The sequence below is a fragment of the Danio aesculapii genome, chromosome 3 (genome assembly GCF_903798145.1).
Source record: "Danio aesculapii chromosome 3, fDanAes4.1, whole genome shotgun sequence".
NCBI lineage: Eukaryota > Metazoa > Chordata > Actinopteri > Cypriniformes > Danionidae > Danio > Danio aesculapii.
The window spans coordinates 30937656-30963915 of NC_079437.1; the positions used below are offsets into that span (position 1 = coordinate 30937656).

General features: G+C 34.4%; 1 protein-coding gene across 3 annotated transcripts in view; it reads right to left on the reverse strand.

Moving 5' to 3' along the window:
- The window catches only part of kcnh6a (potassium voltage-gated channel, subfamily H (eag-related), member 6a), a 60412-nt gene extending 37751 nt beyond the window's left edge, over positions 1-22661 (reverse strand). The window contains exons 1-5 of one of the 3 annotated variants that reach the window (XM_056453636.1): positions 22107-22657; positions 13063-13293; positions 5063-5215; positions 3550-3653; positions 2103-2352 (exon numbers count right to left, since the gene is read on the reverse strand). In XM_056453636.1, the coding sequence (XP_056309611.1) occupies positions 2103-2352; positions 3550-3653; positions 5063-5215; positions 13063-13293; positions 22107-22182 (814 nt within the window). In that variant the 5' untranslated portion in view covers positions 22183-22657. Of the gene's footprint in view, positions 1-2102; positions 2353-3549; positions 3654-5062; positions 5216-13062; positions 13294-22106 lie in introns of all 3 variants that reach the window. The other 2 variants (XM_056453635.1, XM_056453637.1) reach the window with 2 other exon arrangements.
- Between the last annotated feature and the right edge of the window lie 3599 nt (positions 22662-26260).

Here is a 26260-nt window from a genome sequence, read left to right on the forward strand (position 1 = left end):
ATGGCAAATCTAAATTTTCAGCAGTTCAGTAATTACTGCAAAGTTAATGTTTTGTAATTCTAATATGCTAATTAGGAACCATTACTTTTGATTTTCAACAATTAGAATATTTAGGATCCTTTGATGCATAGAAAATTCAAATGACCTGCATAACATAGAACTATAAATCTTTTGTAACATTAGAAATGTCCTTACTGTCACTTGTGATCAACTTAAAGCGTCCCTGAAGGAAAAAATTATATATTATGGAGGGGAACCCTTAGGGAACTGGAACTTCTAAATGGTAGTATATAAAAAGTGGCTAAACTTTATCTAATAAGAATTAGTAATAGTACTTGTCACAGATGTCATGTTTTACTATATAATTTATTTATTCATTCATTTTCCTTCGGCTTATTCTCCATTTCAGGGGTCACCACAGCGGAATAAACCACCAACTATTCTGGCATGTGTTTTAAGCAGCGGATGCCCTTCCAGCCTCGACCCAGTATTGGTAAACACCCATACACACTCATTCACACACACACTTATACACTACGACCAATTTAGTTCATCCAATTCACCTATAGCGCATGTCTTTGGACTGTGGGGGAAACCGGAGCATCCAGAGGAAACCCACGCGAACACAGGAAGAACATGCAAACTCCCCACAGAAATGGCAATTGGCCCAGCCGGGACTCGAACCGGCAACCTTCTTGCTGTGAGGCGACAGTGCTAACCACTGAGACACCATGCTGCCCCTACTTTATAATTTATATTAGGAAAAATGCAACATTTGTGTTTTAATTACAGCACTCACCTTCTGCTTGTAGGCAAACTAATGTTTTAGAGAAATTCTGTGTTTACATTAAAAAACCTTTTAATTTATTAGTGAATTATGGCTTTGTACTGAGAGCCACATATAATGACAAATATAGTTTGAGAGAAATGTGGATATCTTTGGTCCTTTTTGATACTTTAAGCTATGGTAAGCATTTTATATCTTCATTTTATTACACTGGATGAGTGTTTTATAGATATCTACCTTATTTTCTATGTTCTTTGAGTTTGTGAGCCTATTGATCCTTTGTATAAAAATAATGAGAAGAATAATTAAGTACAGGACACTGTGTTGTAGTACAATAAAAACAACAAAAGAGTGTTTAGAAATAAGACAATGATGGGTAAAATCACTGACCACTTCAATGTTCAATCTAACTTTGAATAAGCATCATAATAAAAATAAAAATGAGTTAAGTGGCTTTGAAAAAGGCATTGTTGTTGGTTTTAGAGGGGCTAGTCTGAGTATTTCAGGAACTGCTGATCTACTGAGATTTTCATACACCACCATAAGTCTCTATCATACCCCGTTAAGTATCTAGGGTTTACAGAGAATGATCAAACAAGAAAAAAAATCTGTTTTTGTTCATGCTGGAGGTCAGAAGAGAATGGCCAGACTGTTTCAGCTGATAAAAAGCTACATTTGCACCAGACTTCATATAAAAAACACTCCAATTACTCCATATAAAAAAAACAATAAAATATGTGCATTTATTAAGTGTGCTTCATACAGGTGAGTGGGCTTGACAAACCACTTGTAGAAACACTCTCTCAAAAAACAAAACAAACAAATAAATAAACTTCTCCCTCCTTACTCAAGCACAGTGGTCTCAAACTCAATTTCTGGAGAGCCACAGCACTGCATACAGTAGGTTAGTTTCAACCACCTCCTACTCACACCTGCTTAATAGTCCATAATAGTCATGAAGACCTTGATTAGTTTGATCAGTGGTGTTTTAATTAAGGCTGGAACAAAACTGCAGAGCTGCGGCCCTCCAGGAATCGAGTTTGAGACCCATGCTCTAGCACGTAATGAGCAGTAATTGTTCCTTTGTATAACTAGCACTTCTTGTACATATTGCCTCTTCTTGTTGAATTGCTAAATGCCTCTTAAATTGTAGTTCTCTTTGGACAAAAGTGTCTGCTAAATAACTAAATGTAATGTAAATGTAGACAGGCAACGGTCAATCAAATAACCCACTTTTTGACTCAACAGTAACTCATTACAATCAGAGCATCTCTAAACACAACCCATCAAAATGTATGATCATAAGCACTCGTACCGCTCCACTGGTCCCTCATGCCGTCGATGTCGTGCAGCGAGGACGCCCGGCGCAGGCTGTGCATGCTCTCTCTGGAGTGGCTGTGTTTGAGAAGGGGTCCGCTGGGCTCCAGCCGGTCTGAGGGCCGTGAGGGTGGCGGTGAGAGTTCACAGGATGACGGGGTCTGCTGAATCAGGGCCTGCGTCTCTGACTTTAAACAGCTGTCTGGAGACATCTGAAGATCTTTGAGGGCCACCTCCTCATGAGAAGGCTGCAGGACACACAAATGGGAGCTGCAAATCATATGTCTGGCAGATTGAAAGAATTGACTTATTGATAAGCCCCTTCACTTGGTTCATTAGGTTTCAGTATCATAGAGAAACAGTGGTAAATTTTAATTTGATGGTGTTCATGCTACAAAGAATAGTTAAATAAAGCGCCTGGAGTAGCTTTAAAGTCGATTCAAGGTAATCTAAGTGGATGGCTAAATTAATTAATTTATTCCATTTTCTAAACCCAAACGAGACTTAAAGTGATAGTTCACCCAAAACTGAAAATCTTGTCATCATTAAATCACCCATCACTTGTTTGTTAAAGAAGATATTTTGAAGAAAGCTGGAAACCGGTAACCATTGACTTTAATTGTATTAGTTTTTTCTACTACGAAAGTCAGTGGTTTCTAAACTTTTTCAAAATAACTTATTTTGTGTTCAAACGAAGAAAGAAAGTGATACGGGTTTAGGATCACTTGAGAGAGAGAGTAAATAAAGAGAGTAAATTTTGTTTTTTTGGGTGGTGAACTATCTCTTTAAACTTTTAGGGTAACACTTTATTTTGATGGTCCATTTGAGTATTCATAAACTGTCTGCTTAATATCTGTTGATACTGCTCCTTCAACAGACATTTAACTGACTATAAGAAACTTTGCAAGTACATGTCAACTTACACTAACCACAACCCCAACCCTAACCTAACAGTCTACTTATAATCTAATGAGAATGAGTTGGCATGTAGATGCAATGTAACTTAAATTCAACTATCAAAATAAAGTGTGACCGCTTTTAGTCCAGAAGATCAACACTACTGTTTAAAGATAAGTTGATAAGACAATGTTTTTAATTCTGCTAACATCACCCAAAGGTTTTAAATCGCAATTGTTGTGTAGTAACAATGCATCTGTATTGGGTATAGGTTTGATGTGCAGTAGTGATATTAGCTAGCTAACATTAACATTAGCTAAAAATAAATTTGGATTTGATTCTTGTACACCACCATATTTACTTTAAAATCTTTTAAAAATCCCTTCGTGGCATTATTAAATTTCACTTAAATGTTCCTCGTTAATAGGCACTCATACTATGCCCAAAATGTATCAAAGACAACTTACTTTGAGTTAGCAATAGTAACTAAGAGGGGTGGGGCTTACTGATAGGTTAGTTGGATTTGTTAAGCATAAGCATGCATGTACCTGTAGGTAATCCACCACTACTCCCTCAAAGTGGTCTTTAGGAAGAGATGGCTGCCGCTTGACACGGAGAGAAGGCATCCTCAGATGCATCTTGCGTCGCTGACCTGATGCAAAAAGATTTTTTTAATCTTAAATCTCAGCTGAGAAATCAGTTCACTGATTTGGCAAATCTGAGCACAGTGTATGATATTGATGAGATTAAGATGTTTCTTTCCTAAGGAGAATATGTTATTCCTTCTATATAACATACTTTCGGATAACTATAGAGCGGAACTTGATATCTAACTAAAGATTTGCCAAACTATGATGGTCGCCAATATAAATTTAATGCAAAATTCACTTAGGATAATTGCCTGAAAATTAATAGACAACCAATATAATAACAATAAAAACAATAATTGATTAATTAAAAATTAATAATAAGTTAAAAATATATATTAGAAACAAAATATTAACAATTTAAAATGAAAAAATCAAATGTCTACATGCAAAATATACATACATTTTATACTATAAATTAATATAAATTACTTATGTTAACTTAACAATTATTTAATAACAACAACAACAACAATTATTTTTTTAATATATGTACATTATTGTATACGCATCTCAATTATTAATAATGAAAATGTAACTTATTTATCTCTCTCTCTCTCTAGATCTATATTAAACTATATTAAACATTTTTATAATTATATTATAATTATTATTTATATTGCATTGTATTTATTTTATTTATATTTTAATTATTCTAGATATTATATTATATTATAATACATGCATTATATTATATTATATTATACTATATTTATATATAATTATATTATATTATATTATGTTATATTATATTTATATATAATTATATTATATTATATTATATTATATTATATTATATTATATTATATTATATTTATATATAATTATATTATATTATATTATATTATATTTATATATTTATATATAATTATATTATATTATATTATATTATATTTATATTATATTATATTATATTATATTATATTATATTATATTATATTATATTATATTATATTATATTATATTATATTATATTATATTATATTATATTAAAATGCTAACAGAAATCATCATCAATATAATTACTATCATTTATATAAATCATTGTAAAATACACATTTATTATTATTAAATGTGATAAAATTACACTGAATATGATAAGGAAATAAATAAATAAATAAATAAAATTATTTAATAAATAAAATTAACTAATTAAATAATAATAATCCTTGTTTCCAGTGAGATAAATACAGCAATGTGAACAGAGATGATGGGCCAGCCACACACACACTTCAAACACAAATATATAAACACGGACACGAAATCCAACACCCCTTTTATCAAATGTTGCCTCTAGCTACACCTACACACCACCCGCCATGCCAAAGACAGCAGTCAATGTGTTTACCTTATACGGCAGTTAGAGAAAAAGCCAGAACCTCTCATGCACACAAACACAAAAGGGGACACACACCTGCCCGCAGCCAGCTGTTCGCCATGCGCTGTTTCAGACCACCTTTCTTCATGGACGGGTCTAAAAGTTCCTGGAAGTTTAGGATGAACATGATCACGACTCCTTCCTCATTCTTTACCGGGATGACATCAATCAAACATGGCCTACAAGTCCCTGAAAGAGTGAAAGAAAGACAGAGAATAAACATGAGTGATGGAGACGCTTGAATACAAAACACAGCAGAACTTTGGTTTAGTTTTCATGAAGAACAGTTATAAAAAGTATGAGGGCTGTGAGCTGTCCAAACACACTCACACTTACACAAACACACAATAAGAGACACCCACACACAGGTGCTGCTGTTCGGGGGGTCCGAGGTCCCTGACTGTGAGCAAACACAAATCTCCTAAACAGGGGAGCACTTTCTTAATAATTCTTACATACATGTCATTTTGTGCTACTGAATGTCTCAAAACGTATATAACATCCATTTATTTACTGTAAATACTACAGATTATATATAGTTTAAAAGCTCACCCCTAAATTCTACAATTTCAGTTCATTATTTCCTTACTATGCCATTATTTCATCTATATCCTTGCTGCATTTAAAAAATAAAATAAAACAAAGTGTAAAAATTAAAATAAAAGAAATATAAAATAAAATAAAATAAATAAAATATATATATTACACACACACAAACCACACACACACATGCATACATACATACATATATAATACATATATCTCCCTTTGTTGAACTTCTAAATATTTTATTTTATCATTATTATTCTTAGATTACGTTACAATATTTGGTGTTTTTTTTCTTGCCTCTGTTATTGTTTTATTTAAAATGTTACATTTACAGGGAGCAATAAATAAAACGACACAATGGCATTTCTGTGTGGAGTTTGCATGGTCTACTCATGTTTGCGGGGGTTTCCACCCGGTGCTCCGGTTTCCCCCACAGTCCAAAGACATGCACAATACTGTAGGTGAATTGGGGAAACAAACTGGCCATAGTTTATGAGAGTGACTGATTGTCTGTGCATGTTTTCCACTACTGGGTTGCAGCTGGAAGGTCATCTGCTGTGTAAAACATATGCTGGAAACGTTTGTGGTTCATTCCGCTTTTGGCAAGCCCTGATGAATAAAGGGACTAAGCTGAAGGAGAACAAATGAAAATGAACCAGCATAACAGCTTTCAATATTGTCAAGAAATATTTCTTGAGCATCAAATGAAGTTTCTGAAGGCTCATGTGACTAAGAGGCTGAAATAATGAATGCTGAAAATTCAGCTTTGTCGTCACATTAATACATTTAAAAAAATTATGTTTTGATTATAATTATATTTCTGTGTTTTACTGTACTATTGATCAATTAAATGCAGTCTTGGTGGCTTAAAAAATTCTTTGATAAATCTAACCATGTTTAAATTTATAAACATTAATGAGGAAGAGGAGCTTGTGTGGATGCTTTATTTCAAATTCAGGTTAATCTACACTGTAAAAAATAAATCCGTAAAATTTACGGTAAAAAAAACCAGCAGCTGTGGTTGCCAGTATTTTACTGTTAAAAATACGGTACAAACCTTAAAAGTAATTTCTAATTTTTACAGTAAACTTCCATATTTTGAATTACCAACATCTACACACCTTTTGTTACACAGATAATGTTAACACAGCCATTTGCAGGTGGTGATGAGAAGGTTACATATTGAACCAATGCTCATCACAAACAACGTTTCCCACAAGCAGAAAAGTGTATCAGTGTCTAGAAGGTGCTTAGTGTCATTCACACAGCTACTAAACATTAGTATGGTAACACGCATAAAATTAAAGTCATGAAATAAACATTGTTTATCAACATTAGATGTAACATAAACCTCTAATGTCTATAACTGATGGGGAAACAACTAAAAAGATCCACAGTAATGTCAACAAAAAGCAAAAAAAGAATTCCCATGCAGGGAATTCTGGGAAAGTCAATTTACGGTTATTTGCCGTATATATTAAGGAAACATACTGTTAACCGGGTCACAGATTTTTACCGTAGCATTTTTATAGTTTTTTTTACCGTTGAAATCACGGCCATTTTTAACAGTATAAAAATGAGACCAAAATTCATAAATTCCATAAAATCCATAAATTAAAAAAATGCAAGTAAACAGCTATGAGCACTTAAAAAGCACAAATAACATATAAGCCAAAAAAACAAAAAAACTAATACCCATGCCAGAGGTCTTATATCAGATCTTTCTTCTAAGCAAGAAACTGAGCATTATTTACAACATTATTACTTTTAGTCTACAGTAGGGCTGCACGATATTGTAAAAATCTTTAGGCACAGAAACGTAATAATTACAAATACAATACTTCTCTTATTTTGCTTTGTCTCATTTCTAGTTTAAATATCTGATAATTATTTGATCAAGTAAACATATTGTTTTGTTTTCAACAGAATATGTCAGTTAAAATTAAGTAAAATGATCTGCCAGTGGGGTAAGAAAAATAATCTTGTTTTCGCTTTGAAATGTGGATATTTAGACTAGTAACAAGACAGAATTTCTAAGTGAGAAGTTTGCATAAATCATATATATATTCTGTATCAATACAGAGATTAAATACAATTCTGTGGCTCCTGGTTAACTAGAATTGCATATCTTGCAATGTGACTATATCGGATGCATACATTGCGATATCGATGCTGAAACAATATATTGTGCAGCCCCAGTCTACAGCATCAGCAAACTGTCCTAAGTGCATTTGTGACATACATTACACATTTATTCGCTTCAGGTCTCAGCGTATCATAAGGAGCAACAGATTTAAAATGAAAATAGTGCACCTGTTTTTACACTCTCAACATTTTATTTCAATCATAAAATCTACTTTGTATAAAGAAATAAGCTCATCTTTCACACAGTAAACCCTAATGTTGTCTAAACTTAATTAAGTTGACTGAACATTACTTAAAATTTTGCATTTTTGTCCAATCACTTAAAAATATGAGTTAACTTATGTTCCATGAAAATGCATAAACTTAAGATTTCAAGTGTAGTGAGCTGTAGTGAGCTAAAAAATAGGTCATTTTCACAAATTTAGTCTTGACTGTAAAATCCTAATATGTGTAACCTTTTAAGTGCAAGGTCTTTATTTTAAATCAGAAAACAAATGGCTTCAGGTATAATTATCCATCATAATAGTACTAAGTTTGGTGAACTGAACAATTTAAGTATATAGTCTACAAAACCGGCAAGTTAAATAAACTTAAATATGCAAGTTTTGGGAGACTCCAATACTCAATTAAATTGAGGCAACGAGTTTACTCAGTTAATTTAGTTCAGTCAACTTATTAGGGTTTTTAGTGTTTTATCTACAATGTCAAGCTCTAGCTTGGCTCTATAAGGTTCTTTCTATGAGCCAATCAGCATTTCAAATGCACTCACAAGGACCAATTAGTATTAGCTTTCTTTGTCATTCTGCTGGACAAACTCTGAAAATGTCTTGATTTTCCCTTGTCAGTGTATAGTATCTCATCAACATTTATATATGTTTTTACTAAAGTAAAAGATTTCTAATGCTAATAGTATAGCATGTATAGGTCTGTAATGCATAGGTGTGTGTGTCTGTGTGTTTGTTTGTTGGAGTGTGTGCCTGTAGCTGTTTTTGTGTAAAAAAAAAAATTTTTTTTATAGCTGGCAGGTGAAAATTGATCCCTAAGACAATCATTACACTCTATATGTGTACATATTTGTTCAAGAAAATCTGAAATTAATAAATGGTTCATTTCTAATGGTGGGGTCATTTTAGAAAAATCATCAAATGTTTAAATGGTCATTTAATGGTCACACGTCATAATTTTACCCTTAAATCAACAGAAGGGTTAAATGGGGTCTTGACAGAAGGGTCTTGACTAACCGCATCTGTTTAATGTTTATCATTTTTATCTTTTTTTTTCATATTTATTAAGCTTCTGTAGCCAAAACAAATTCCTTGTGTGTGTGAAGCACACTTGGCAATAAAACTGATTCTGATTCTGATGTTCTACTGAAGGGGAAAAAATACACTTGCACAAATGGACGGCCTCCGAGTGAATAAATAACAAGCCGATTGTCTGTTTAGAAAACTATCCCTTTAACATCCACATCCGTTTCACATATAAGTGCATTGACCCCTGAGGATCACTTCCAATTGGTTAAACTCCTTTCTCTCCAAGCCTCATAGCCAAACACATGTGCACTGGGAACATTTAGAGGTCGCTCATATTTTGACTATGAGCTTTTAAAGATAAACCATCTTCACGACATGCCGTCTAAAAGAAATCAAAGCATCGTGTGTTGGTCGTTTAACCCAGACACCGCAATAAACAGACAGACAATTAACGAGATAAATGAGAAATCGTAAAATGGCTTGATGCAATCCACGCGGCATGGCGAGGGAGAGTCACAGGAATGAGAAGGGAGTGATGGGAAGGAGGACAGAAAAACTAGAGAGAGAACAGCATGATTAAAGTCAGCCAGACCCCCCTCAGCTCTTGACTAAAGCAGGCCATCAACCACTCTAAATATAGACCCTGCCCTCTCACACACACATGCACACGCACACACATACAAAGGTGCTGTTCAGTCTCCAGCTCAACTGTGACACACATCGAGATGCTGTATCCACTGAAATATGTGATGGATAAAGAGAACAGAGGGACGGCGATACGTGTGAGTGAGTGTGTGCATCTGAGCTCTGTGCATTAGTTTAGTGATAGGGGTGTGAGTCTCCAGAGTTCTGTTGTCTTGGTAATGTTATCAGTGCACTGCTTTCAGGCCGAAAGAACACCTGTCTACATTCTAGCTGAGCTACGAGAGTGCACACACACACACACACACACACCTACATCCATATACACACATGCAAGCACACAGGCGAGCAGAGAGCCAGTGACTCCATTCATCTGTTCCTGTCGGAAAAGACTAAAGACATGACGAGAGAGCCGGAGGGACGGGCAGACAGATAGGCCTTCAGCTGGTGTCTGTATTAGTTTTTTCAAAAGGCTAATGCTATGGCTCCATTTCCTAAAACTCTAAACACAAAACCACATAACACAGAAAAACAACATGCAATACATGATGGTAACACTTTACTTGAAAGGCGTGTTCATAAGTCTTTCATAACACCTTTATTATCATGACATGGCACATCATAAATATGAAAGAGCTATTGCATGCTTAGGACAATTGTCATTGGGCATTTATGCACAGCTAGAGTTTTTCAGTCAATGTTGAACTTTCGGTGAAAGCTTAATGTGACTACTTTTAATTTCATAAGGCTCCTTTTACAGCATTGATGTTGTAATGCAATTCAAATACATTCAGTTATATAGACTTAAGCATCTATTTGGTTGTTAAAGCGTAAAAAGAGATGAAAGACCGTTTAAACACAGGCGCCGTCATTAGCAACAGGCTAGTGCAAAAACTCCATTGAAAATACTGGAGTAATTTAAAGCAATATATATATTTTTTTTTGCTCGTTCAACCTACTTATTTAAAATGAGCCGAAACAACACAATTCTTGAGATTTCAATGGGACAACTTAATTTTTTTAAGTTAAATCCACATAAATTTGTTAAAAGTGTTAAGTTAACTTAATCAATTTGTTTTGGGACAACATGAATGACTTGTGTGGAACCCTGCATTTTTTTACATTGTGGGAAAATAGAGGAAATGGGTTGAATATATTTCAGTTAGAAGACCTGATATATGCTAATGTGTGTATGTGTGCAGTATATGATTACATATATTCATATTGTTTTGTGTGTTATCCTCTTAGTGAAGGTGGTCATTTGAGATTATGCTGAAGGAATTATATTATGACATGCGTTCGCACACTGGATGTAAATAGTCTTTTAATTATTTTTTTAATGCTATTTTTCTTTTTATAACTTAACTAAATTTGAGTACTATGCATAATTAGTACACCCGACAATAATGTATGTAAATTGTATATCACTTAAGGTCACATACTGAAATTCAAATGTACCTTGAAATATTGTATGATTGTACTCAATTGAGTGTTCGCAATAAGATAATAATAAAATAAAAATAATAAAATACTGGAGTAAAATTTATTTCCATATTTTAAAGACATGGTGGGGTAAAAATAATTTAATGCAGTGCGTCTTGTTTGGTCTGATACCCAATTTATATCATATCTCAGCCAGGTAGTGAAGATCGCTATTTTTAAATGTTGTGATTTTGATTTTGTACGACAATTCACCGGAAGCCCTGGGGCTGGTTGACTGAAATTAAAAGTCTGTGTACATATACCCCATCAAGTCATTCGCTCAGTTATGTTATTTTAAAGGTAAAGATGCCATTGTTTTATATGTCTTTGCTATGACAACTTGACATTACCAAGACAACATGACTTGTCAAAAAACTGTCAGAGGCCATTATAATTGTGTCATGAATGTGTTTCCAATGGAACAAAATGTGTTTTAGTTTTTGTGTTTAGAGCTTTGTCAAGAAGATTCAAAATTAGAAAATAATAAATTACTTTCTCCTTCGTTACTATCTGTTTTTTTTTCCAAAAGATGAATATACCCTTCATACTATTTTACAGCAAAATCTAGACAAAACATGTTTTTTTTACTAGTAGTATCTAATTTCTCGAGCATCTGCTTATAGCTTTAGCCTGCTAGCATCACTAGCTAACTAGGCTATCAGCATGTACCCCATTACTGATCTGCACACTTGAACAATTACTGTTTAACTCTATAAAGTCACAATTGTATCACACTGTCATTAATATTCAGTGACATTTTTAATGACACATTCAACTTGTGCAACTCTAGTTGAAGTTGAGAAAAATACAAATGATGCTGTTATAACATTCATAACACAGTTATAATGGCCTCATGATGATCATGTTTATGACAGATTTATGACAAGAGACACTATAATGTTTTTTTCAATTGTGCTTTATGATTTGATAAAGTTTGCATTTTAAGACTCCCTGAAAATCCTTCTTTTGTGTAAATGAATGGTCAAATATATAATAAAGTTTCTGCTCATGAACACTGATGAATGCTAGTGAAAAAGCATCAGTTTGTGTTGATTCATTTGAACACAAAGTTCAGACTTTATTAACACAGTATCAAAACTAGAGTATAATTTTTGTTTCCTCTCTCTTTTTTCTGACAGTGTTTTTATCTTTCCTTTCTGACAAATTTACATCGTACACTCTTTCTCCTCATTGTGGCTTCACACAGTTGTTTGTTTGTCTTTGTCAATCACTACACTCACTCATTTACTCCCTACAGTATATCTGATGGTGCTTTGATTCTCTTTGATGCCAGAGTGTTGGGTTCCCTACAAAGACTGCTGATCTCTTGCTGTTTTGTTATGTTGTGTCCTGTCCTACTTCTGTGTTCTCTAGAGGTATCCGTACTGCTGGTCTGCCCTGCTGGAATCTGACCCTCTTCCTCTCCTTTGACTGGAGCCTATAAATGTCCGACCTGAACCAAAAGACTTTCTTTTTAATAGAGTTGATTCAAGCTCTTCATGTGGTCCTGTCCTTTTTGTTGGATTTTATCTCCTGGTCCTGACCCGTTGCCTGTGGGCCTCTATTCTGTATATTGACTGTTTATCCTGACATGCTCTGGGTCTCTGCAAGCAGCTGCATTTCTTTTTTTTCTTTCTTAATATTTACATAAAAGCTTTAACCTGAACTTCTCTGCTTTTTTTGGTCCTTTATACAGACGCACAGAGTTCTAGTTAGATTTTCCTATCTTATGCTTGAGATTTATCAAATCAAATGCATTTGTTCAGTACGTAACATCAAAATCTGCTGCATCCGCATTGGTTGCTATAGTAATGATGTCAGCATCAGCACAATCCCAAAAGCCTTTCCCAAAGTGTGTCAGAGTCTGTGTGAAAGAAGAGTTTTGTTCTAACATGAGGTGCATATCTCTTGCCATATTTTTGGTATATAAGAAAATATATGAGTGATATTCTAAAATGAGCATACCTTCTTTAGAGTAGTAGAGGATCTCCACTTTGCGCTCCTCTGAGCCGAGCAGAGCCTGTGCCAGCTGTGCCAGGGCGCTCTTCATAGTGCCCGGCCCCACCAGAAACTGACACGTGCAGGACTGCTGCATGATCTCCGCCCGCGAGAAGCCAAACATCTGACAGAAGCCCTCATTGCAGTAGATGATCCCACAGTTCTTCATCTGGGCATTGGCAATTAAGAATTTACGATCTGCTCGAGTAAAAGGAAACAAGGGTTAAGAAAGAGTTCAAGCTGGCATCAATTAAGATGTTAAATTAATCTTTTGGCACATAAGAGGACACTATACAACACAAACATCATGTAGATTTCAAACACGGCATCTTAAGCCCACCAATTTGATAACAGAGAACTCTCAATCAAAAATAACCTAAATGGAAATCTTTTTTAACAAAATACAATGAATTTCTCCATGTGACCTTATTCTTATGAAATGAATCTTTTACCATTTCATTAAAGTTTGGTAAAAGACTGTATGGTGCATTGATAAATAACTCAAATCTCCTTAGCACACATATATAGTGGCTTAGTCTTCTGTGGAAAAGTAAGGGACATTTCGTCACCTTAGAATTATAAGGTTCTATCTGCGTTATAAATGATTTTGAGATATTGAGCTTCAAAGATTTTGCATTCAATAAAGCAAACAACATGTGTGTAACAGTTCTCTTTCATACATTAACATGACAGATGATGGGTTGCAGCTGGAAGGGCATCCACTGCGTAAAACATATGCTGGATAATTTGGCGGTTCATTCAGCTGTGGCAACCCCAGATTAATAAAGGGACTAAGTCGAAAATAAAATGAATGAATCTCAATGTCAAGAAATGCTTCTAAATCATCATATTTACACACTTCTCAATTTTGTGTTGTGCAGCATTATGTAGTCGACTCTGATTCTGTTGTTTCCTGCTGTCAATGGAGCAGTCTGGTGAAATGACAAATAAAGCTGATCCTGATTGGTCCTCGTGCATGCATTAAAAATGCTGATTGGCTCAAAGAAAGTATCTTATGGAGCCAAGCTAGAGTTCAACTTTGTAGATAAACCTTTTTTGTTTTTTAAATAAAAAGTCTTAAAATGTAAACATCTTATAAAAAACATCACAAAATGTAAATAATTTGCCATTTAATAAGAATATGCATACTAAGAATATGAAAATTAAATATAACTAAATTTTGACAAAAATGTCAGATAGAACCTTATAATTCTGAGGTAACGATTTGCTTTTTGAAAGAAAAGCTTAAAATCTAAAAGAATTGTAACCATATTAAAAAACTAATTTGCTAAAATAGTATATTGTATACTAAAAAAATTTACTCTCCATTTACTCAAGAGGTTTCAAGCCTTTTAAGAGTTTCTTTATTTTGTTAACCACTAAAAAAGATATTTTGAAGAAATCTGAAAAACCTGTAACCACTGACTTTCATAGTGGGAAATTCAAATACTATGGAAGTTACAGGTTTCCACCATTTTTCAAAATATCAAGTTCAAGTCGCTTTATTGGCATGACATTTAATACAGTATTGCCAAAGCATTTTAAATAATATATTAACTTCGTCCAAAAATAAAAATTATAATAATAATACAGTAGACAAGAAATAAATGACAAAAAAAATTCAGATCATACATTTCATAATAATAATAATACAAAATAAAAAGTTTAGATTATTTAAATTAGATACATGAATTTACATTAACCATTTCTTATGGTGTGTAGGGTGTATACATTTTGCAGCTAGTCTAGACGTCAATTCATCCTGTCCGAGTATTTGGTAAAGTTTTTCTGAGTCATTTAAATTAAAAAATGAATTAATCAGGGTTTCAAATTGGGGGAAAAATATTTCTCTAGTTGTGATGTATTTGGGGCAGAACAGAAGGAAGTGTGTTTCGTCCTGTATTTGATTTGAGTCACACTGTTTACATATTCTCTGTTCTTAAGGAGTCCAGGATTTTTTATGTCTGCCCTTTTCTATTTCTAGGTCATGATCATAGAGGTAATATTACGAAAGAATATGTTTTTCTTTTAATTGTTTTAATGATAAATAATTGGCCAACTGTGTGGTTCTGTTTAAGATTGAATAACATTAAAGTTTAGTTTGGAGGTTGAATTCAGTTTTTAGTTTTTCATCATAATTATATTTTAATGTTTTGTCAATGTGTTTGTGAAGGTTTTGTTTGGGAACGGGTTCGATTTGAGGTTTCTTCAGTAGTTCAGATACCAGTGTGTTTAGAAGATGAGACACTGTAGGTTTTTCATTGGCCAGAAGGGCTTTATATTGGACAGACTAGGGGTCAGACTGATGCAGGTGCAGACAGAACTGAACAGCTCGTTTCTGAATCTCCAAGTTTAGCGGGTATAAACCAATACCTTCTTTTGTGTTTGAAATAAGGGTGTACTCACACTAGGCACAGTCGATGATAGAATAGAGTATATGCAGAGATACAAACTTCCATACTGACAAACTTCCTGTAAACGGTTAATGTGACTATTTTCAATTTTATACGGTATATTTTACAGCATCGATGCTGTAATGTAATTAAAATATAATCAGTTAAATAGACTTCAGCGTTCATTTAGTTGTTGAAGCATAAACCGAGATGAAAAAGCACGCACGCACCCGTCAGGATCAGCAGACGAGTGCAGAAACGTCATTGGAAATACTGGAGTAAATAAATTTAAATATTTTAAATACATGCCGCTGAAAAAGGTCATTTAATGCAGTGCTTCTTGTACATTGTGAGACCCACTTTATAGCGTATATCATTTAGGCAGTGAAGATGGTTGTTTTTTTTCTAAGAAAACAGACTTAAACGAGCTGATTTTGTAACGGTATACAGTTCACCTGAAGCGTTTGACCCCGGTTACTGACAAATTAAAAGTTCTTCTGTGTACTTCTGCATATACCCTATTTTCATTTTTTTGAGTGAACATTTAATAATAGGGCAGCACGATTCTGGCAAAATTGTGAATCATGATTTTTTTTGCTTAAAATCAAGATCACGATTTTTTCTCACAATTCTGTAAATGTAAAATAAAGGTTAATATGATTAGCCTATTATTATTGTTCATTCTCAAACATATGGTAAAACAACAATAATAATATTAGGCCTGTGTGTAGCTCTACTGTGGATTAAAATGCTAAATTTTGTATAGTCATTATGGTGGACTTGAACAGACTTTCAATATGTCCTGTTTGTGAATTCACAGTAAAATTATGACATCAGAATACAACTATTCATAATTCTAAAGTTAATTCATTATGTTTAAGACATGTGCTTGTCATCTGTTTTTGACAACATTATTAGACCATTTGTTTTCACTGGTAAACTTTTTACACTGGTAAGAATTTTTTCATTATCAGATTCCTTGCATTATATTCAACATTATATAGGCCAGGGTTGTTATTCTGACACAATAAATATTTATTTTCATGCACAACATTGTGTTCGCTATGAAAGAAAAAACATATCAAATGATTGTCGTAATCATAACTCTAAAATGCGATATGATTTAAATGTGCGCACAGGTTTCACTTTCACTTCCGAGTGCGGCACATGGCCAAGTGGCTGTGAGAAAAAACACATACATACAAATCAAACCTGCCGCACGGCCCGCAAACGATCGCTCTGGGCAACAAACTGAACGTTATTTACAACTTCATTACCTGTTATCCACAGTCTTTGCAGCTTCTGTTCACTAACGACGGGCACGCGCGTGTTCTCGGCAGTGTTGCCAGATTGGGCGGTTTTGAATTTATTTTTGCGGGTAAAAAATGACGTAGGCGGGTAGTGTAAAATTGGGCAGTTTTGTAACGGCGTTTGTAACGGCGTTCCCGTAAGATCGAATCGAGATCGTGAACTTTTTCCGATTAATCGTGCAGCCCTAATTGATAATCAACGTTATTAGATACTGCAGCAGTAAAGTGATTACTCTGAGGTGGTCTTTCATTTTAAAAACAGTGAGCTAATATTACAAATTGTTTAGTGTTAGTTACACCTAAATACAACTAGACATTTTGCATTTGCTTTAATTTCACAGTCTTGTCCCTATTACTGAAAATATATTAATAAAGGTAATAAAATAATTAATAAAATACATAAAAGATGACAAGTAAATATGAGAATTTGGCATTGCTTTCCTTGTAGACACACAGCATTTCAAATACATTACAATATAAAATATTAAAATATACATATATAATTTTTTAAATATATTATAAAAAAATTTAACTTTAATAATAACAATAATTATTCATTAATAACATTTAAAAATGTCAACTATTCTAAAATAAGCATGGGTCGGTATAAGATTCTCACAGTATGATAACCTTGAATAAAAACATCACGGTTTCACGGTATTGTGATTACACCTCTAAAATAAGTTTTTTTTAAATGTTTTGGGTAAAAAACTACAACATTTTTCCACTTTGAACACAATATATTATATTTTATTTTGAAAAACATTTATAATATTTTAGAGCAGTAAACATGTCAGGCTAAATAATGAAAATGAATCATTAACTTCTGCTGTCTTCATTAGTTTCAAAAACAGATTGCTTTACTATTTAAAACAGCATTTTTGGATATTTTTTCTGCTGGAGATACTGTTGTCCTAAAATACTAAAAAAAGTAAATAAAAAATCTGACATATACCTTAAAAATGATATAGCAGAAAATTTTGGCGGTTTTAAAACCTTGACTTTTCCAAACTGCGGTATACCTTGAAAACAGTTATCGTCCCATGCCTATTCTAAAACTGACATGAAAAAATGACTTCACAATTTTTTCTGTTATTATGAAAAAAAAACACTCGCTCTACTTCAAACTATTGCAAACTATGTGTTTAACCTGTGTTTAAATCCGCTGGAGAAAAACAGAACTGCTTCTTTTCTTAGGTTTTATGTAATAATACAAAACCCAAATAGAAATCAAACACATTCACACCCTGTTGCTGTAGGCATGCTTCTGATATGATTACTGTCTTGCCTGCTTCATGTTTTTTTACGGTCTCCTTCCTGTGCCGTACAGTACTACAGATCATTTTCTGTAGTTACGAGGACTACTTCGATATAAACAGGAAATCTGCTGACAGCTGTGCTATTTTTGCAGCGAGAGCTTCACACATCAGCATCAGCAGATAGAGAGAAAACACTCTAAAAATGGTTCAAATGGAAAGGGAGTAAAATATTCTTTGTTTTTGTTTTTTAATTCAATATACTTAAGGGTATCTTTGACATGTGCCCCTTCTGCCAGCTTTTATCTCTGAATCTCAATGATGTTTCTCCATCTTTAAGTGGTAATTGTGTTTGGTGACAGGAACTTTACTGCCCCTCAGCATCAAACTCATTATCGCCTTTTTACTTCAGGAACAGAACACAACACACTGAGAATGTTGCCTAGCAGCCGCACAATGACACTTAGCCTTAACTGATAGGGAGCGAAGGGAGGAGATGATGTTCACATATGCACAGGCACACATATATGCAAAAGAGGAAGATATAACAATAGCCATATACAAATCAAATGACTGATGCCTGCATTTAAGGCAGAGGAAAGCATGGCATAGAATATTGACTCTTGCCTAGAAATAAGAGACACAAAAGTATACAAAACTATTTTTAACAAAGTTTCTGACGAGTTTTGAGAGTTGGATATGCATCTGTGTACAGTGAGGAGTCAATTGTGTATGAAACAAAGCAGGTATTATTAAAAGGTAATTGTAATTACATTTTACACTAGAATTTTTTTATATTTATCTGCTAAATTCATTCATTTTACTTCAGCTTAATCCCTTTATTCATCAGGGGTCTTCACAGCGGAATGAACCGTCAACTTATCCAACATGTCTTTTACACAGCGAATGCCCTTCCAGCTGCAACCCAGTATTAGTTTATTCAATTGACCTATAGTGCACGTCTTTGGCACCCAAAGGAAACCCATGCGAACATAGGGAGAACATGCGAACTCCACACAGAACTGGCAACTGGCCCAGCCGGGACTCGAACAAGTGACCTTCTTGCTGTGAGGCGACAATGCTAACCACTGAGCCATCATGTTGCCTATGTGCTAAATTATCAAATATAAAAGTATGAAAGCTAAACAAAGCCGTTGTTAAATTATGGGACATGGCCAGGTATATGTCAATAATGTGCAAGACTTTTTAAACAAAAAAACGCTAAAGATTTCACATTTTTTGCAATATATAAATATATAATTAAGTGACACGTGATGACATTACACTAGACTTTTTGGTGTGCTTTTCGGATGGACAGCCAAATAACACTTACAATGGAAATCACTTGAGCTGATTATTTGTCAAAATTATTAGCCCCTTTAAGCTATATATTTTTTTCGAAAGCCTACAGAACAAACCATTGTTATATAATAACTTGCTTAATTACCCTAACCTGCCTAGTTAACCTAATTAACCTAGTTAAGCCTTTAAATGTCACTTTAAGCTGTATAGAAGTGTTTTGAAATATCTAGTCAAATATTATTTACTGTCATCATGGCAAAGATAAAAGAACTTAGTTATTAGAAATGAGTTATTAAAACTATCATGTTTAGAAATGTGCTAAAAGAATCTTCTCCGCGTTAAACAGAAATTGGGGGGAAAAAATAAACAGGGGGGCTAATAATTCTGACTTCACCTGTACATGAGCCGATATTCGATAATGCAATATATTGTGATAATGATCCCGATATTGATATTGTTAGCACTTCTAAATACTGTAAATAAGTATTTATTACCTACATTTTTACAGTGCTTTTTAAGAATATTCACATTGTATTTGCAGTTGTGTTCATAACAGCGTCAAATGCTTGGGCACTTAATTGGTTAGCTTATTAAAACATTTTCATACATAAATTTGACATACTACATGATGAAATATGGATTGAAAAAAAAAAAAAAAAAATATATATATATATATATATATATATATATATATATATATATATATATATATATATATATATATATAGAATACTAATAAGGCTCCAGTAGTTATTAGTAATTTAACTAAACTCATGATGAAAATTACAAAAGCTTTTATTAATTTTAGGCAATGTTAAGATAATTCATTCATTCATTCATTTACTTTTTGGCTTAGTCCCTTTATTAATCAGGGGCAGCCACAGCGGAATGAACTGCCAACTTATCCAGCACATGTTATACGCAGCGGATGTCCTTCCAGCTGCAACCCATCACTGGGTAACACCAATACATCATCATTCACACTCATACACTACGGACAATTTAGCCTACCCAATTCAACAATAGCGTGACTTGTGGGGGAAACCGAAACACCCGAAGGAAACGCGAACACGGGAGAACATGCAGACTCCACACAGAAATGCCAACTAACCCAGCTGAGGCTCGAACCAGTGACCTTCTTGCTGTGAGGCGGCAGCGCTACCTACTGCGCCACCCCAAGTTAAGATAATAACGTATTAAAATCATAGTCATAATCTGATAGTCATAATTGTTTTATTAAATAGAGTTAAATTGTGTTTTAACTTAAACTTAACAGAGCAACTAATAAATCTGCCTTTTTCTCACTGTTGATTTTAATGTGTTAACATTCACTAATGAGACTTTATTGTAAAATGCTACCTATTGTATTTTATAGTCCTTTCACAATTTAATTTTGTTGAAACATTTACTCTGAACATGCATATACAATTAAAAATGCACTTTTTTGGGGTTTTTTACCTGTTAATCTTTTATGTAGTTTAGGTGAAAATACCATGTATATTGTGATAAAGGTTTCAGCAATTTTTGTTTGTTGAAACATGGCACTCTGGGTGACTTTTAACTTTTATTAAAACATTTAAAAGAGCTTTAAGACCCTACAAGTAGCTTTTTTATATAAAGATACTTACTGATTATTACCCAGATTAAACATATAAAATAATAGAATACATAATAATGTTTAGTATTAATTTATTCACCCTCAGGTCTAAAGATATCTTTTTTTTCCTAGAAGAACATTTAAGAGGATTTTAGCTCAAACCATAAACCTTGGTGATTCTTTACATGCAAGTCAATCTGCATTTTTTATACAGGTAGTGTTTTATACACATGCACACTGCATACGTCATTATGCTTTGCTTCAAAAGACCCACTGAATCTTCAGAAACCACAAATATTAATTTAGTTTTGCTGTTTTTTGACTCTCAAAATGCCAACTGCTGTTGACCTGATTCATTTTTTGAATCAAACTATGTTTTCAGCAAAAAATGATGAAAATGTCACATTGAGGAGTAGTACATTTTCATTTTGGGGTAACCTATCCCTTTAAATACTGACATGAGCAGGTATTAGGATTAAAAAGATGTCAAACTAGATTGAGGATAATTAGAACAAGGATATAGATTAAGATAATCCTGAGAGCAGAAATTAGGATTCAGATAATGCCAAAGAGCTCTTCCTAAATAAAACTGAAAACCTTCTGTTAGAAATAATTAGCCTACTCATAGATTTGCTGTAAAAATTGCTTAGGATCAAACATGTATCACAACGTGGTGAAATACAAATTGAAGAGTGTTAAATGGTAAATGAAACGGTTTTAATAAATGTACAACTGGTAAAATGAGGGTTTTTTTCACTGAAGGAACAAAGCAGGTGGTAAGACATAAACACGCGCACGTGCAAACAAGCTACAATAAGAATGGAAAAACCAACGAGACAGATGGTCGTTAGCAAATTTCCATATCAGTGAAGTTTTTTTCCACTGTATTTACATAATATGGATAAAACAAGCCAGACCCGCTGTTTTTCTCTCACCTGATGATCAACTGCTATGCAAATCATATCTCAAACTGTTGACTGACCTCCGCGCTTCCATTGCCTGATCTCTGGCGGTTTCTCACGAGTGAACCCAGTCGATCAATAAACAAGAACATTCGCTATCTATCTACTATATTAGACTAGCCTAAAACATTTCTGAGATATAAAATGGCTTTTACACGAAATAAAGGACATGAAAAAGTTGTTAAACTCACTTTGCCCGTCGAATTTCCTGATGATGGTGTCCAGATAGGTGTTCTGGAGAGCGACATGTCCGCGGCGCACGGGCATTTTTCACGCGTGGACAGATTCAAGAGCCCTCTTATTCTGGTTTTCAGTCTCGTTCAAGGACGACCGAGCAAAACGAAAGAAGATAATCTAGAACTCGCACGCATTGTGCAGGAAACAGGTGTTTACAGCCGAGGATTTAAGCAAATAACAATAATAATTGAATAAAAACACGCGTCTTCCAGTGGAACCTTCGCGAAAGTGTAAAGTCGCCGAGTGGAGATGCAAATAAAAGGAAACGAGTTTGAATGAAAACAAGCGCCGTGCAGTTATGAGGCTCGAAACTCAGATGAAATGTTGCTCCGCGCAGTGGAAGCGCACGCATGTGCTCCTCGAAACCAGACGTTACATATTCTGAAACCAATATAGAAGGAAACGCAACGCAGCAGAGCTGAAGACTAACACCTCAGAGGCGTCGCGGCTGCTTGAGCTCATTGTGGTTTAATGGTACTGCGCGTTCACAGAGGAAGCAGTGGACTCAGCTGTCACTTTTGACAGAAGGCAGATGCGCGCTCAAGCTCCCCCCTCTCTCCCTCTCAAACAGCGTTTATCACTCTGAAAGGTATGTCCTAGTGGGATGTGGTCCACATTTCTACCAAACACCACTGCAGCACATTACCTTTACTTGAGTATTTATACAAAATGTTATTTTGTGATATTTATTGAGGGCATGTATAATTAGGAGAGTTAATACTATAAGCATTTCAGTGTTTTTGTACAACAGTTTTATAAAAAGTAGCTTAAGTTTAAAAAAATTCCTGACAAAAGAAAAAATGAAGACAAAAGAAGTGTCTTCTGCACAAACATAAAGGGTTAGTTCAACTTAATTAAAATTGTCAATGATTATTCGCCGTCATGTTGACATGATAGGTGTAAGTCACGGGCTGCACAGTGTTCGTGCGCAATATACTGACACTGAGGAGAAGAAACTGTTGAATAAATAAGCAATATCACACAAGTAGTGCGATGTGTATATTGGCACTGGTGGGAGGCGTGTGCCACGATATACAGCTACATCGCACTGCTAAGAGTGTGATATTGAGTTTATACAACAGTTCGACTGCATAATTGTGTGTATAATTTTTTTTATTTTTTTTAAATCAAACATGGAGTCTCAAAACCCTTTTTGTAAGAGGAACTACTTTCTTCCGCCATTCATTCACATCTGCAACTGACGTCAGAACAGCAGAAATCGTTGCTTCACCAACTTCACTTTAGAGCTAGTATTTGAATGATTCTCTAGCTTAATGTCTAAAATGATGACAAAACAGATGATTTTGCTGACATTTTAAGATTATCAGGTTGAACGACATGAAATGCCATCAGTCTACAGAGATTTCCCAGAATTTCTCTGTTGCAATCGGAAGATCACAATATTACTATGGTAAATACAGCACTACAACATACAAAGAGAGAAATCGACTTAGTCATTTACATGTTTAATAATGATTTGATAAGCTGTAGTTTAAAATTATGCAGTTTTTTTCTTAGGGCTTATTATGTGGTCTCTGTCGCCATCTTGTGGATGAACATTGTCAACCGTCTTTGCAAATAGACAGGCTAATGGCCACCGACTCGCTGTCTCTCAGAAATTATAAATAGGCACTATCCTTGTAAATAAACTGCATAGTTGCAATCTAAACAACTATATTTTCAACTAAAAAAGCCTCAAAAGTACATTATGTTGCCCAACAGCAGCAATATTTGTCAAACTGTAGAGTGCCCTCTGCTCGTCGCTGTATATGGGCGGAGTAATACACAAGGGTGAAGGGTTAAGAGGCCGGACAAGTGATGTTATTTGCAGAATATTTCACAGCTATCAGCCAATCAGATTAAAGAACCAGACAGAAGTGTTGTATAAATACTAATATCATATCAATTCTTACTTGTTTTAAGTGCTTAAATCAACCCTACTTAAACACAAATCTGATAGTAGATATGACGAAGTATCTACATGAATAGTATGTGTGTCTGGTTATTGTACATTACATGGATTTTTTTTTTAGCCCAAGTGCTCACTACTCATAAACACTGTTTCTGTGTCATTAATCAATATCAATCACTGGTTCCAAATGGTAATACTATACTGCAGGTGTCTTTTCTTAAATCTGTAATTTTGGTCACTCAAATTGCAACATACTTCATTCACTACCAGTGAATTTAGGATACTGTACACAAGTATACAGCTATCTCTTCATCAACCTAAATAACAGTAAAGTCTCTCTCTTTTTTTCACTTCTCTAGTGGTTTCAGTAAGATCCCAAAATGGAAAAATCCCCTATCGGTGTCCAGCTAAATGAGAACACCACTTCTGAAGTGTTTTATCTGTCCCACATACTTCCAGTATCCCAGAACGGATTGCTTCCTAGCCATATACATACACAAGCCAGAGGACAGACCTGGGGGAAAAAACATGTGACCTCACATACAGTATACACGGTCAAAATCCATTTGACAATAACTACAGCTACATTCTTCATCACATCAAAACAGTTGCACGTTTACTGAAATATCAGATGTGTATTCTGTCGCTATCACATTCAGCCCTATATGCTCACTTGATTATCATTTTAACAGCAGATTGTTTCTCAGCAGTCTTAACCTGCGTGTGAATGAAGTGACAGAAAGGTGGTGGTCATGAAGAGACCTGGCACAGTGTGACGGGTTTAGCTGATTGTGACGCATTTTGCACAGATTCTCTGGGCGCCTGAGTGAAGAGGTGGCGGCGCTGGAGGGTTAGACTGGGGTTAAATAGGAGATGTTTGATTGCTGCCACAAGAACTTTACTGATATCTGGCCATAGCTTGCGGTGGTGCTATCGGTGACTGGTGGATACTGAAGAGATGTGTCTTCCAACACTTGTCCCCCCATTCTTCAATAATCGTGGGAAATTTGTTATGTGGGCATCAAAGGGACAAAAAATTCAATACCACTACCTTCTCTCAACAAACAAGTTTTCCCAAGAAACCTCACATCCATCCACAAAATATTTGTTTTCCAACAAGCAAATAAAAAAAAAATAAATTAGTGAAAAGGATAGTTCACCGAAAAAATGTTATCTTGCCTTCATTTACTCACCCTCGGTTTGTTCTGAACCAGTTCAGAAGTCATTTTGAAAACTGGTTATTTGTTCTACTATGGAAGTCATTGGCCACTAGTGTCACAATCACCAGCAATCCAATCCTGGGAGATCACTGGTGAACTACATATGTCACATTTACGAACTACAAATTCCATCATTCCGTTTTACACACACAAATCACCACTGATGACACATGCAGCTGAAGCTTGTGATCAATTGTGGACTAATGGTTTGTGAGTTGGACTTGTAACCCAAAGGTAACTTGTTTTTGTCTTTGAGTTTCAAATTACAATCCATCCATTATTTGTACAGTATACTTATTTCCCAAGATTCTTTTTAGATCTTTTTTTAACTGGAAGAGTCTCAGATTACCCTCTTTACAAAGGCCAGTACACCATATTGAGGTGTTTTATATTTCTAACGTTCCTCTGCATTTCCCCCAGCAGTCCTGAGACTGAGATTAATGATGTTCTGCAAAGTATTTTACAATATTTTGAAACTACAAAAATACAAGACACTAAAGTATTTTGATACAAAATATTAAGCCATTTATAAAAACTCTATAAGATGCAAATTACAAAATACTGTTTTATGTTTGAAATATGTATTACAAATACATCTTTCCTAAATACTGCCCATCCCTACCTGTACTGACCTTACGTCTGTTTTATGACTACGGTTTGAATGACCTGTATGTTCATGTTTGCTCCTGTATTGACCATTGCCTGCCTGTATGACTAATTTATTAAACTGCACATGGTTCCTTACTTTTGTAGTCCTCGACTTGCTCCAGCATGTGACTACTAGTTTCAAACATTCCTCAAAATATTGTTTTCATGAATGGTGGCAAGTCAATTTTCGGGTGATTTAGGTTTTGAAATTGAAGGCAAAGTTTCTTAGGGGAACACAAATGTTTTGTAACAGAAAGCAAAGTTTGTTGTGGAAATTTTTTGTGTGTGTGTGTGAAAGAGAGAACACAAATGTTAAATAATGAATGGA